General features: G+C 48.1%; 1 protein-coding gene across 1 annotated transcript in view; it reads left to right on the top strand.

Moving 5' to 3' along the window:
- The window catches only part of kif25 (kinesin family member 25), a 248,505-nt gene that overhangs the window by 72,396 nt on the left and 161,726 nt on the right, over positions 1-14,383 (top strand). Inside the window, exon 7 of the mRNA XM_038803315.1 lies at positions 5,898-5,940. Within this exon, the coding sequence (XP_038659243.1) occupies positions 5,898-5,940 (43 nt within the window). The remainder of the gene's footprint in view (positions 1-5,897; positions 5,941-14,383) is intronic.

The raw sequence follows: 14,383 nt of genomic DNA on the forward strand, positions 1-14,383 counted from the left end.
CTTTGTTTATTATGCACTTTCATGAATTGGATGACACAAACATTAGGAGGGGTGTTGGGGTGGTGATGGGGATGGTTGGGGGTGGGGGGAGAGTTGGACTGTGTATGTTGTTGGTGACTATGTGTGGGTGAATGGTGGATTCCTGAACCCTTTTCTTTGATGTTTGTATGTAAAATGTTGAGGGTTGTTTGGGGGTTGGTGGGAGGGAGGAACTGTAGGCCAGGTGATTGACATTGTATTAGTTTTTAAAAAAAATAATTTTTATTGACATTTTGACAAAATATAAACATCTCAACTCTATTAACAAAACAACCTCGGTAACACCCCAAGAACAATACCCACCCAATTTCAAAAGCAACTACAAACAAAAGAAAAAAACAAACGAACACCCAAACAACAAGAGGGAAAGAGATAACACCCGCCACATCCTACAAACCCATGTACACAGTTCTCCCTCCCACTGATCCAAACCCCCCCCCCGGGTTGCTGCTGCTGCCGGCCTATTTCCTACTGTTCCGCCAGGAGGTCCAGGAAAGGCTGCTACCGCCTAAAGAACCCTTGTACTGATCCCCTCAGGGCAAATTTCACCTTCTCCAATTTAATGAACCCCGCCATATTATTGATCCAGGCCTCCACGCTTGGGGGCCTCGCATCCTTCCATTGGAGCAAGATCCTCCGCCGGGCTACTAGGGACGCAAAGGCCAGAACACCGGCCTCTTTCGCCTCCTGCACTCCCGGCTCCATTGCAACCCCAAAAATTGCGAGTCCCCAGCCTGGCTTGATCCTGGATCCCACCACCTCGACACCGTCCTTGCTACCCCCTTCCAAAACTCCCCCAGCGCTGGGCCAGGGGCTCAATCGCCAACGCGAAGAGCAAGGGGGATAGGGGGCACCCCTGTCTCGTCCCCCGGTACAGCCGAAAGTACTCTGACCACCTCCTATTTGTGGCGACACTCGCCATCGGGGCCTCGTAGAGCAGCCTCACCCTCCGGATAAACCCCTCCCCAAACCCAAACCTCTCCAGCACCTCCAACAAATACTCCCACTCAACCCTATCAAAGGCCTTCTCCGCATCCAATGCCACCACTATCTCCGCCTCCCCTTCCATGGCCGGCATCATAATGACATTGAGGAGCCTTCGCACGTTCGCATTCAACTGCCTTCCCTTCACAAACCCCGTCTGGTCCTCATGAATGACCTCGGGCACGCAATCCTCTATTCTAGTGGCCAGGATCTTTGCCAGCAGCTTAGCGTCGGCGTTTAGCAGTGAAATCGGCCCATATGACCTGCACTGCAGAGGGTCCTTGTCCCGCTTCAGGATCAAGGAAATCGGCGCCCGTGACATAGTTGGGGGCAAAGCCTCCCCCCCCCCCCCCCCCCCCCCCCCCCTCCCTTGCCTCGTTAAAGGTCCGGACCAACAGGGGGCCCAACAGGTCCAAATACCTTTTATAAAATTCCGCCGGAAACCCGTCCGGCCCCGGCGCCTTCCCCGACTGCATGCTCCCTATCCCTTTGACCACCTCCTCCAGCTCGATCGGCGCCCCAGTCCCTCCATCTGCTCCTCCTCCACCCTCTGTAATCGCAGCTTGTCCAAGAAGCACCCCATTCCACCCCCTTCCACCGGGGGTTCCGACCGGTACAGTTCCCCATAGAAGTCTCTGAAGACCCCATTAACATCTACTCCCCTCCGCACCACCTTCCCAGCCTTATCCGTCACTCCCCCAATCTCCCTGGCCGCGTCCCGCTTTTGGAACTGGTGTGCCAGCATCCTGCTCGCCTTCTCCCCATACTCATACACCGCCCCCTGTGCTTTCCTCCACTGAGCTTCCGCCTTTCTGGTAGTCAATAGGTCGAATCTGGCCTGAAGGCTACGCCTCTCCCCCCAGCAATCCCTCCTCTGGAGCCTCCGCATATCTCCTAGCCACCCGCACCATCTCCCCTATCAGTCTTTCCCTCTCCCTCTGCTCCTCCCTCTCCCTATGGGTTCGGATGGAGATCAATTCCCCCCTCATCACCGCCTTCAATGCCTCCCAGACCGTCCCCACTCGGACCTCCCCGTTGTCATTGGCCTCAAGGTACCTCTCGATACACCCCCGAACCCTCTCGGCCACCTCCTCATCTGCCAGCAGCCCCACCTCCAAGCGCCAGAGCGGACGTTGGTCCCTCTCTTCCCCCAGCTCGAGGTCCACCCAGTGCGGGGCATGATCTGAAATGGCAATGGCGGAGTATTCCACATCCTCCACCCTTGAAACCAACCCCCTGCTCAGGACAAAAAAATCAATCCTCGAGTAGGCCTTATGTACGTGGGAGAAAAACGAGTACTCCCTGGCCCTTGGCCTCGCAAACCTCCAGGGATCCACACCCCCTATCTGGTCCATAAATCCCCTCAGCACCTCAGCTGGCCTCCTACCCGTCCAGGACTTGGATCGAACCAATGGGGGATCCAGTACCGTGTTGAAGTACCCCCCCCCATGATCAGGCCCCCCACTTCCAGGTCCGGAATACGGCCCAGCATAGAACATTACAGCGTACGCTGCGTAAACCCCGCATCGTCCCAATTTGGGGCGTAAACATTCACCAACACCCCCGCTCCCCCTGCAGCTTACCACTCACCATCACATATCTCCCGCCACTGTCAGCCACCACATTTAACGTCTCAAATTACACCACCTTCCCCACCAGGATCGCCACCCCCCAACTGTTCTCATCCAGCCCTGAGTGAAATACTTGGCCCACCCATCCCTTCCTCAGCCGAACCTGGTCCACCACTCTCAGGTGTGTCTCCTGGAGCATGGCCACATCCACCTTCAGCCCCTTCAGGTGCGCAAATACCCGGGCCCGTTTGACCGGCCCATTCAGCCCCCTCACATTCCAGGTTATCAACCGGATCAGAGGGCTCCCTGCCCCCCCTCCCCTGCCGATTAGCCAAGCCCCATCCTTTGCCCACCACCGGCCAGCGTCCCCCGCTCTGCCAGTTCCCCACGGCGGCAACTCCCCCCCCCCTCCAGCACCCCCTGCGTCCTCCAGCTCCTTCCTGACCGTTTCAGCAGCAACTCGGCCCCCACCATCTCCCAGCGCAGGAAACCCGCAGAAAGCCCACGCTTTCGCCCTGCCCGGCCCCGTCTCCTCCAGGGCTACTCCCATTGTCAGTCCCCCCCACCAGCTCCCCGACCACCCCGTTTACCCCCCTGCCCGAACCCGTCCATCAGACCCCTACAGAAAAACCCATATAGAAAAGACAAATCGACATCACCCCACCCACCCTAAGGCCAGCCCACATCTTACATTAAACCAAGCAAATACAAATACAGTATTATACAGCATCCCCCATCTTAGACCCTCAGTTTGAGTCCAATTTCTCGGCCTGCACAAAGCCCCACGCCTCCTCCGGGGACTCAAAATAATGGTGCCGATCCTTATAGGTGACCCACAGACGCGCCGGCAGCAACATGCCGAACTTCACACTCCGTCTATGGAGCACCGCCTTCGTCCAGTTAAACCCGGCCCTCCGCCTCGCCACCTCAGCACTCCAGTCCTGGAAGATCCGCACCTCCGTGTTCTCCCACATGCTGCTCCGTTCCTTCTTGGCCCACCGGAGCACACACTCACGATCCACGAACCGATGAAACCGCACCAACACCGCCCGCGGCGGCTCGTTCAGCTTGGGCCTCCTAGCCAGAATTATGTGGGCCCCCTCTAACTCCAGGGGCCCCTGGAAGGACCCAGCCCCCATCATCGAGTTTAACATAACCGCCACATAGGCCGCCAGGTCCGACCCCTCCAGCCCCTCCATGAGGCCCAGGATCCGCAAATTCTTCCTCCGCGACCGGTTGTCCAGCTCCTCGAACCGCTCCTGCCATCTTTTATGGACCGCCTCGTGCATCTCCACCTTCCCCGCGACGGCCACGGCCTCATCCTCCCTTTTGGAGGCCTGCTGCTGCAGCTCCCGGATCGCAGCCCTCTGGGCTCTCTGGGTCTCCATCAGCTCCCTGTTGGTTACCTTCAATGACTCCAGCAGCTCCAACTTAAGCTCCTGGAAGCAGCGCAGCAGAGTCGCCTGATGCTCCTGATCCCACTGCCTCAGCTCCTCAAGGCCTCCGCCGGCCGCCATTTTGTCTTCCTTCCCCCGCTTTTTCAGGGGTGCTTTCTCCGTTTTTCTCCTTACCCCACTCCTGGTCAGGACCATAGGGGTCGACTCCTGTCCTCTTCCCACGTCGGGATTTGCCGACACAGCTCCGTTGGGGGCCCTGAAAAGAGCCCCAAAGTCCGCTTTCAGCGGGAGCTGCCGAATGTGCGGCTTAGCTCCGCATTGCCGCCACCGGAAGTGACATTGTATTTGTTACCATTCATTCTTTGTTGGTGGGTGTAAATTTGGATGAAAATGTGAAAAAGGAGGAGAATGAAAATATTTATTTTTAAAAAAGAATACATTTGTTTAAAAATTCACTATGCCAATTCAATACTAATAATTAGAATTACATAATGCATTCCATATGATATAATCACCAATCATAATCAAGGCACATACATAGTGTTATAATATTGCCAAGCATCCAAGTGTACTTATCTATTGGCTACTAGACTTACATAAGATTAGAGTATGCATTAAATGTGGTTTCCCTTACTCCCATCCCATTGTCCTGTGTTTGTACGGTTCACAGCTGCACGATCAATGTAATTATTGAATGTTTGTGTGAAAGCTGTGTGACTATATTCTTGTTATAATTTTAAAAGGTTCTTGCGACTTATTTGTTCTGGCAACTGCCTTCTGCTGCTAGCTTGTTCAGTCTGTCGGACAGAACTTTCCAATTATGACAAGCAGCAGCCCATGTGAACGCTTAGGTTTTATTTTAAGCCTGTATAGGTTTTATACAAAAACTTGGATGATTTCACTGAATAAAGGTTTGGTCAGAATTCCATATACCATCACCAGTGCAACATAACTACAGTTATATACTACCTGCAGGCTGCACAAAGTAGCACTTCACTGCTACTTTGGCAGCACCTTACAAACCTCCAACTTCCGCTATCTAAAAGGACAAGCGTAGTAGGTGCATTTAAACACCATCACCTCCTAATTTCCATGTCACACACCATCCTGATTTGCATGTATGTTGATGTTTCTTCATATTTGCTGAGTTACAATCACAAACTCCCAACCTAACAGCACTGTGGGAGTACCTTATGGTGTTCTGTGCTTTAGCCATATGATTATTTAACAAGAGCCCATCACCAAGGTTCCTTAGGCAGCACCAACCAGCCCCACGACAACTATCATCTGGAAGGACAAGAGCAGCAAATACATTGGAACACCACCATTTGGAGATTCCCTTCCAAGTCACTTGCCATCATGACTTGGAAATATATTGCCGTTCCTTCACTGTCGCTGGGTCAGGATCCTAGAATTCCCTCCCTAATAGTGTTGTGGGTGCACCTACACCTCAGTTGCAGCGGTTCAAGAAGGCAGCTCACCACCACGTTAAGGGAAACTAGGGAGGGAGGGGAGAAACAATAAATACTGACCTAGCCAGCGATGCCCACATCCCGTAAATTAATTTTAAAAAAAAACACCTTTCCACTGATGCCCACAGCCCAAGAATAAATGTTAAAGAACAGATTTTAATTTGTAGTTTACTGTCTGGGCATTTTCAATCCATTTAGTAGTCTTTAGTGAACTATGTATTGAAACTGAAACTACTCCTTTCATGTTTTTGGAAACCTATTCTAGGCCGAACAAAGTCTTATTGAGGCCATTTACTTTGCAATTACAATGCTAATAATTATTTTTGTTTAGACTATAAAAGATAACAGTGATGTATTATTTGAATTGCCCTTTTTTTAACACTGGTGTCCCTTATCAGTTTTTCAAATATTTTGTTGCACATGATATTTTGTAGGCGTGGAACTGCATCAGAGAGGGTGATTCATTGGATTGATGATGTGAGTACTATCCTGAACATTGTCCAATAATATCTTATCATTGTGTTCGAAAGTTAATTAGTGATATGTTAAAAGTAAGTCACTTGCTAGTTCATGCCTCAGTAGGTAAACATTGTTTTTGTTTTAAATCTGCTCCCCGACTTAAAACTGTGCCTTACAATTCTATGATTATTCTTTGTCCATTGTTATTATCCACATGGTCTAAATATTATTATACCTTCATGATTGTTTTATCTTAATGAGATTTTTTTCATCGTTACTCAAATAACAATGTCAGATTACACTGGATGGTCGCATCACCAGATCTCATGCCAGCCCTTGCATTAATACCGTCTCCATCTGATGTTCCTCGATTCGAGAATAAAGTCTACTTAGGATCACGGGTTCTTGCCATGGGGTTCATGTGACTGAAGAAGTTAATTTTCAACCTGCATATTGGGCACATGGGGCGGGACTTCCCATGAGATAGTTGGATCCAGAGTGCAGGATTTGATTCCTTTTCTCTTGCTTTCCTTCTCTGCTGTCACTTTACCTTATCATTTTAGCCTTGTCACCATTCTGAATGATTGGTGGCAAGCTCCTCTTAGTCATTAATGCCAATGCTGTCGTGCTTCAAGGAGAACTTGAGTGTCCATGATGTGTTTTCTTTGTCCTTTGGAACTCTGGCCATTTGAGAGTTGAGAAAACAGGACCTAATGGGAAAGATTCTTTATGGTCATGCAGGCACAGTGTCTAGTCCATTGAAATTGATTTTGTGGGAGTTTTGCCTGAATGCCTCTGGAACTGGCTTCAAGAAGGATACTAGTGTCTGTTTGATGGTTCTCCCTTTGAATCCGGATGATGCAGCATTGGCATTGCTGATGGAATCTCTCGAGCACTTGAGTCACTGATACAAATCCCAGGTCTCACTGCTCTGTACGTAGGTGTTTTTTGACTAGTGGAAGACATGTCAAGCAATCACAGCTGTATTTTGTAGAAGGCTGAGCAGGCAAAGCTGACCAAGTTTTGGATCTCCTCATTAATTGAAGCCTTTTGAGATAGGTGGCTGCCAAAGTATGGGAAGTGTTCAACATAGTCTCTATTTCAACCTATATGTGAGGTAGAATATTTGGCTGATCAGATCTGGGTTGATTTGAATTTTGTTTTGGACAGGCTGTATTTTTGTATGCAGAATTGATGAGACCGAGAGGGGCCTGTAAATCCGATGCAGAGTGGGCAGCAACACTGCTGTCATCTGCAAACTAGGTCATGTATATTTATGGTGATCAAATTTAGTTTTGGCACAGAGGCAACTGAGGTCAAAGTGTTTTCCAATGAGGTGGTATTTAATACTGACACCAGAGGATAGTTGATCTTTGAGGAGCTGAGTAGCCACTGTCAGCTAGATTGTAAATCGTTCAAGGCTATCGCATAACTTTCCTTGACCTCAGTCCAGATTTTGAAGGCATCTCTTTCAGATCTCCTACTCAAGACAGCTGCAATCATATCATTATCGAACAGTTGCAGGATTCTGATGGTTTCATGGACATCCAAATCTTTGAAGCTCAATCCACAGAAGCATGTAATTTACAAAGTATTTTTAAAAATAAATTTAGAGTACACAATTTAGTGTGGCCAATCCACCTACCCTGCACATCTTTGGGTTGTGGGGCGAAACCCATGCAGACACGGGGAGAATGTGCAAAATCCACACGGACAGTGACCCAGAGCCGGGACCGAACCTGGGACCTCGGCGCTCTGAGGCTGCAGGGCTAACCCATTGCGCCACCGTGCTGCCCTACAAAGTCAAATATTTTTGTCACTTTAATACAATGAGGCGTTCCTTGTGTGTTCTCAATATTTTTCTTAGATTTGTCAGACAACAAAGACCATAGGCGGACATTTACCAAAATTTGTCTGTCACTTTTTCAGGACTGAAAGCTGGCGTGTATCTCTCCAAGTGCACAGCCAAGTTTTCAGACCAGAGTTTCTGGCACTTGGTGCACAGAAAATTTGGGGGTCTGGTTTGCGCTGTCACTCATTTTGGTGTTAAGTGGGTGTTCATCACCAATTCCATGATCTGTCCAGATATCATTCCCACTCATGGATCAAGTGAAACAGACAGGACTTCGATCTTTCACCTGAACAATGATGTAATCTAGGAGTTGCCAACGATTTGTTTGATCTAAGATGCCTCATGTGGTTTTGGTGGAAGAGCTTGTTCGTTATAATGAGCCAGCAGGAATTGGCTTTTCCCACGCCATTTTTCTTAATGGTTCCTCTCCGGACATCAGAGTCACAGCCAAACCTGGCATTAAAATCCATGGAAGTGGATGACAGTACGGACTTCATCAAGGTGAAAATAGAACTTTCCCTTTACATCTTCATGACAGTCAAAGGCTGGGGAAGGTGCTGTTCATGGTGGCATGTTGATTACATCAGAGCTGTAGGCAAAGTGTCATGAGCCTTTCATTTATACAATTGGGGAGTTCTGGCAGTGCATCGAAGATCTTGTTCTGGATGGTAGAACCACCTTAAGAAATAGGAGCAAAATTAAGCCATTAAGCCATTTAGCACATCGAGTCTGCTCCACCATTCGATCATGGCTGATCTCATCTTGCCCTTAACACCCCTGTCTTGCCTGTTTTACTTAACCCTCCAACCCATTACCAATTAAAAATCTTTCTTAACTCTTCCTTTAATTTACTCACTGTCTCAGCATCCACTGGACTCTGGGGTAGCAAAATCCACAGAATCACAACCCTTTGGGGGAAATAGTTTCTCCTCAACTCTGTTTTAAATTTGCTACCTCTCGTTCTAGAATGCCCCACAAGAGGAAGCATCCACTTCACGTCTACTTTGTCCATACCTTATATCATCTTGTATAATGCAATTTGATCTGCCCTCATTCTTCTAAACTCTAGAAAGTATAGGCCTAAACTGTTCAATCTTTCTTCATACGACAAACCCCTCATTTGTGGAATCAACCTATTGAACCTCCTCTGAACTACCTCCAATACCACTACATCTTTCCTCAAATCAGGGGACCAAAACTGTGCACAATACTCCAGGTGTGGTCTTACCAATGCCTTGTATAGTTGCAACAACACTTGCTTACCTTTATACTCTATTCCTTCAGCTATAAATGCAAAGATTCCTTTTGCTTTCTTTATTATCTGCAGTACCCGCATGCCTGGTTTCTGTGACTCATGAACGAGAACCCTTGGATCCTTCTGTAACAGAGCACCCCAAAGTCTCTTCATTCACATGAGGGTCACTCTCTGCCTTTCCTTTTCAGTAGGTGTATCCTCCTGCATGATCTTTCAGCTGCCCCCTCCCCAAGAAGACAAGTTTCTGGTGAGGTGTCAATTTGGAGTCTTGATAGTTCATGTGATACAATTGCAATTCTTTTTGGATGGTCACTCCCGAAATGTCCATGAGTGTTCTAACATTCCAAGTTGCAAAATTTAAAGGTTTCCTTCTTTGACCACGAATGGCGATCCCGCAGGGTGTCATTCGCCAGCCTATTTTTAGAGCTTCATTAGCCCTCTTCCTGTTTGGGGTGAGCAAATGGTACGTGAGGAGGATGTTCAGTCACAGATGCTGCGAGCCAAAGACACCTCTTGGGACATTGACTTTCATGCATCTGTTTTCAGTGTGCAAAATTGTGATTCGAGACTCCACAGTCCTGTCCCTGTCGCCAATTCTCCATCTCCACAGGACTTCACAAATGGACCCTGGTAGAAAGCCATAAGAACATAAGAACTAGGAGCAGGAGTAGGCCATCTGGCCCCTCAAGCCTGCTCCGCCATTCAATGAGATCATGGCTGACCTTTTGTGGACCCAGCTCCACTTTCCGGCCTGAACACCATAACCCTTAATCCCTTTATTCTTAAAAAAACTATCTATCTTTATCTTAAAAACATTTAATATACTTTGTTTAATGTGGGGACCTTGTGACACTGTCATTGCCCATGAAATCTGACGGTTGGCATTCAGATTTTAAGTGATGTGACATGTGAAGATGAGTGGAACCACCATGCTGCTGCAGTGACCTTCCACCTTCACAACCAGTGAGATGCACATTTTTCCTTCACCTGTTCTGCTGTTGAAAACATTTTGGATTGCACTTTGTCACCTTACCGCCATGGTTGGCCCTACCAGAAACAAGGAGCTCCTGATGGCATTGCTCAAGGGATGTTCTGGGCACACAGCCTCTCCAGCACTTCAAGATGATAACAGGAATGCAATGATATAGTTTGCATTTAAAGACCAGCATTTACAAATCACTCAGTTTTACTTACATACCTGATATATCTGATGAATACATTGGGATAAGTATTATATCTCATTTTCAATAACTCCACTTGCTTATATGAGGTACTATGTCAATAGTCCCAAAGACTATAATGACCAGCTTTTAAATTCTAACCACCAATTGATTTATCTCATGTCATCTCTTCTATCTTTGTTTTATGTTCAGTTATTGTATGGAATTTGACTGTCTTTTCTGTTATGAAACTTAGATAAATGAAGGCCAATACCACCTTATTTGTGTTTTGTAACTATTGAGTCTTATGGTTGTACTTGATATTAAGTATTTAATGTAATCAGTAAATACAAATAAATACATACTATCCTGTTCTGGTTTTCTGTTGTCTTTTGAACAACAGCATCACCTACAGGAATATTTAAGAATATTTATTATCTGTAATTGAAAGTCTTGTATCCATCATGTTGCTTCTTTCAAAGGCATAGGTATTTAAGGTGTTGCATCTCAGGATATCATATTAGCTTAAATCACTAAGATGTTCATGTTGAAGTTGCCGCATCTGAAACTTTAAAGTGTTGCATAAATCATATTTATTTGCAGGTTTTTTGCCATAAAGTGGGCTTGCACTATGAAAGTTCTGGAATAGTGCCGAAGTGCCAATTGAAGGATCAGTAGTTTTGAACAGAAATTCTAATTCATTATATTCCAAAAAGTGCTGTCAGTACTTTTTATTGGATTTATGTTACTGAGTAAAATGCTTAGAAACAGAATATCAAAATAAAAATAATTGTGATATGTTGAATAAATACAGATCTTTACTTATTTTAAAGTTTACAAGAACAATAATTAGAGCTTTTTAATATCCAGGAGTCCTATTCAAATATCGCCATGCAGAAAAAAAAAGAAATAAAAAATGGTGCAGAGTTTTACCAGGATGTTGCCTGATCTGGAGGGTGTTAGCTATGCGGAGATGCTGAATAGACCCAGACTGTTTTCATTAGAACAACGGAGGTTGAGGGGTGACCTGATAGAGGTCTGCAAGATTGAGGGGCATGGTTAAGGCCATAGATGGGCAGGCACTCTTTCCCAGGGTGGAGAGGTCAGTCACCAGAGGGCATAGGTTTAAGGTCAGTGGGGAAAAGTTTAGAGGAGACGTGCGAGGCAGGTTTTTTACACAGAGGGTGGTGAGTGCCTGGAACGCGTTGCCAGGGGAAGTTCTGGAAGCAGATACGTTAAAGGCGTTCTAAAAGAATCTCGACAAATACATGGATGGATGGATATAGAGGGATACGGCACAAGGAAGTGCTGAGGGATTTGGCCAAGAGTGGTATCATGACCGGTTCAGGCTTGGAGGGCCAATAGGCCTGTTCCAGTTCTTTGTCTTTGTGCAATTGAATAGAGTACAGAACAGAAACAGATTTACTCTGCAAGCACTTAAGATATAAGCGCAGCAGGAAAAAAATAGAACATTTTAAAGCAACCATTATCAAACTGGTAAATGTGCAATAACAGGAAATACCAATCCTGAACCAAGATTTTGTGAAGATGTTTAAAAAATTTGTCCCATGCAAAATATACTAGTAAAAGTAGAATTATAGAATTATAGAGAAATACAGCACAGAACAGGCCCTTCGGCCCACGATGTTGCGCCGAACTTTTACATTTCTAATGTAAAAAAAATTCATATGAAGTTAGAGACTTTTAAATAGAATGCTTGTTCTCAAAGTTACTTAAGAGCATAAGAAATAGACCAGACAGTCCATCAAGTCTGTTCCTCCATTTGATACAATCATGGCTAATCTTCTGCCTCAATTCCATTTTCCTGTCGCTCGCCATGTCCCACAATCCCAGAGAGATTAATAAAGCCCATTGATTTCAACTCTACACTGCTTTATTTGTGTGGAATTAGTTATCTCAAAGTGGTTTACTCCACCCTTGAAACAATTGGCTTGAATTTAAAATATTGGCTTGGTCTCAGTTGATGTTCACCAAATACCTTAGTTGCTCCCCATTGACTGTCGTCCATTCAATCAAAACAACTCCTGTTGCTCTTTATTTGGTTTCATACATCAGCTCTTCCTGTATCCCTTTATTCCACTTTATGTAGCATTGACTAGTCAGTGACACTGATGGTACAGTACAATGATATACGGAGTTGGTGCCACGTACCCCCCAGCAAGGCCATCCACTTTGACCTCTATTATTCACAATTGTATATCTGAATACAAGGGGACAGAAGTCATGCTTCAATTCTACAAAGCCCTTGTTACTCCAGTATACCTGTAGTACTGAGAGTGCCGTGTCTCATGAAGAATATATTGGCTTTGGAGGAGGTGCAATTATTTTACCAGAATAATTGCAGACCAATGGTTAAATTGCAATGGGGAGATTATGCAACTAGGATAGTATTCCTTTGGAATTCTGAAGGTTAAGGGTGATATGATTGGAGTTTTCAAGATATTAAGGGAAGACTTCCGGTTGCGACTATGCGGAGCTAAGCCGCACGTTCGGCAGCTCCCGCCAGGAACGGACTTTTGGGCTCTTTTAAGGGCCCCCAGCGGTACTTGCTCGACGGTTCCCGACGTGGGAAGGTGTCTGCAGCGGATCCCCAGTGGTCTATGGTCTTGACCAGGAGCGGGGCCAGCAGAATAGCGGTGGCCGCGCCTAAGAAAAAGCGTGGGAAGAGAATCAAGATGGCGGCTGGCGGAGGCCTCGAGGAATGGAGGCAGTGGGCGCAGGTGTAGCAGGAGACTCTCCAGCGCTGTTTTCAGGAGCTAAAAGTGGAGCTGCTGGACTCGCTGAAGGCGAATACGGACAAGCTGCTGGCGACGCAGACAGCCCAGGGGGTGGAGATCTGGGAGCTCCGACAACAAGCCTCCGAAAGAGAGGATGAGGCTGCGTCCCTCGCGGTAAAGGTGGAGATGCACGAGGCGCTCCACAAGAAGTGGCAGGAGCGGTTCGAGGAGGTGGAGAACCGGTCGAGGCGGAAGAATTTGCGGATCCTTGGCCTCACGGAGGGGCTGGAAGGGTCAGACCTGGGGGCCTATGTGGTCGTTTTGTTGAACTCGCTGATGGGAGCTGGGTCCTTCCAGGGGCCCCTGGAGCTGGAGTGGGCCCACAGAATACTGGCCAGGAGGCCCAAACCGAATGAGCCACCACGGGCGGTGCTGGTGCGGTTCCACCGGTTCGTTGACTGTGCGTGCTTAGGTGGGCCAAGAAGGAGCGGAGCAGCAAGTTGGAGAACACGGTAGTGCGGATCTACCAGGACTGGAGTGCGGAGGTGGCCAAGCGGAGGGCCGGGTACAACCGGACGAAGGCGGTGCTCCACAGAAAGAGTGTGAAGTTTGGCACGTTACAGCCGGTGGGTCACCTACAAGGACCGGCACTTTTTATTTTGAGTCCCCGGAGGAGGCGCGGGCCTTTGTGCGGGCCGAGAAGTTGGACTCTGACTGAGGGTCGGGGGTTTGTAAATAACTGTTAACTTTTGGTGGGAAGGGTCTTTGTTTTATGCTGTTTCATGCTCTTTTAAGCTGGTTGTGTGTTTCTAGGGCGGGTGGGGTGTTGTCTTTTTTTAACAGGGTCGGGCAGAGGGAAAGCGCGGGCTTTTCTTCTGTTTCCCGCGCCGAGGGTGGATGGGGGCGGGGTCGGAGCTGAGAAGCGCGGGCTTTTTTCCCGCGCAAGAGCGGGAGATGGAGGAGGAGGGTCTGCTGATGGGACTGGGGGAGGAGGAGTAGCCCCACGTTGGGAGGGGTCTGAGGTGTGGCGGGAGCTGCCGGGGTCAGCAGAAGTTAGCTGGCTCATGGGAGTGCTACGAAGGGAGTAACGCGGCTGGGAGGGGTCCTAGCCTGGGGGGAGGGGGTACAGGGTTGCTGCTGAAATGGCCAGGAAGGAGCTGGAGTATGCAGGGGGGGCCGGGGTGGGGGTTTGCCGCCGTGGGGAATGGGCCAAGCGAGGGGCGCTAGCCTGGGGCGGGCAGGGGACGGGTTATGGCTAGTCGGCAGGGGAGGGGGGCAGGGGGCCCTCTGGTCCGGCTGATAACTTGAGGGGGCTGAATGGGCCGGTCAAACGGGCCCAGGTGTTTACGCACCTGAAGGCGGATGTGGCTGTGCTCCAAGAGACACACCTGAAGGTGGCAGACCAGGTTAGACTGAGGAAGGGCTGGGTAGGCCAGGTGTTTCATTCGGGGCTGGA

This window comes from Scyliorhinus canicula, chromosome 1 (genome assembly GCF_902713615.1).
Source record: "Scyliorhinus canicula chromosome 1, sScyCan1.1, whole genome shotgun sequence".
Lineage (NCBI taxonomy): Eukaryota > Metazoa > Chordata > Chondrichthyes > Carcharhiniformes > Scyliorhinidae > Scyliorhinus > Scyliorhinus canicula.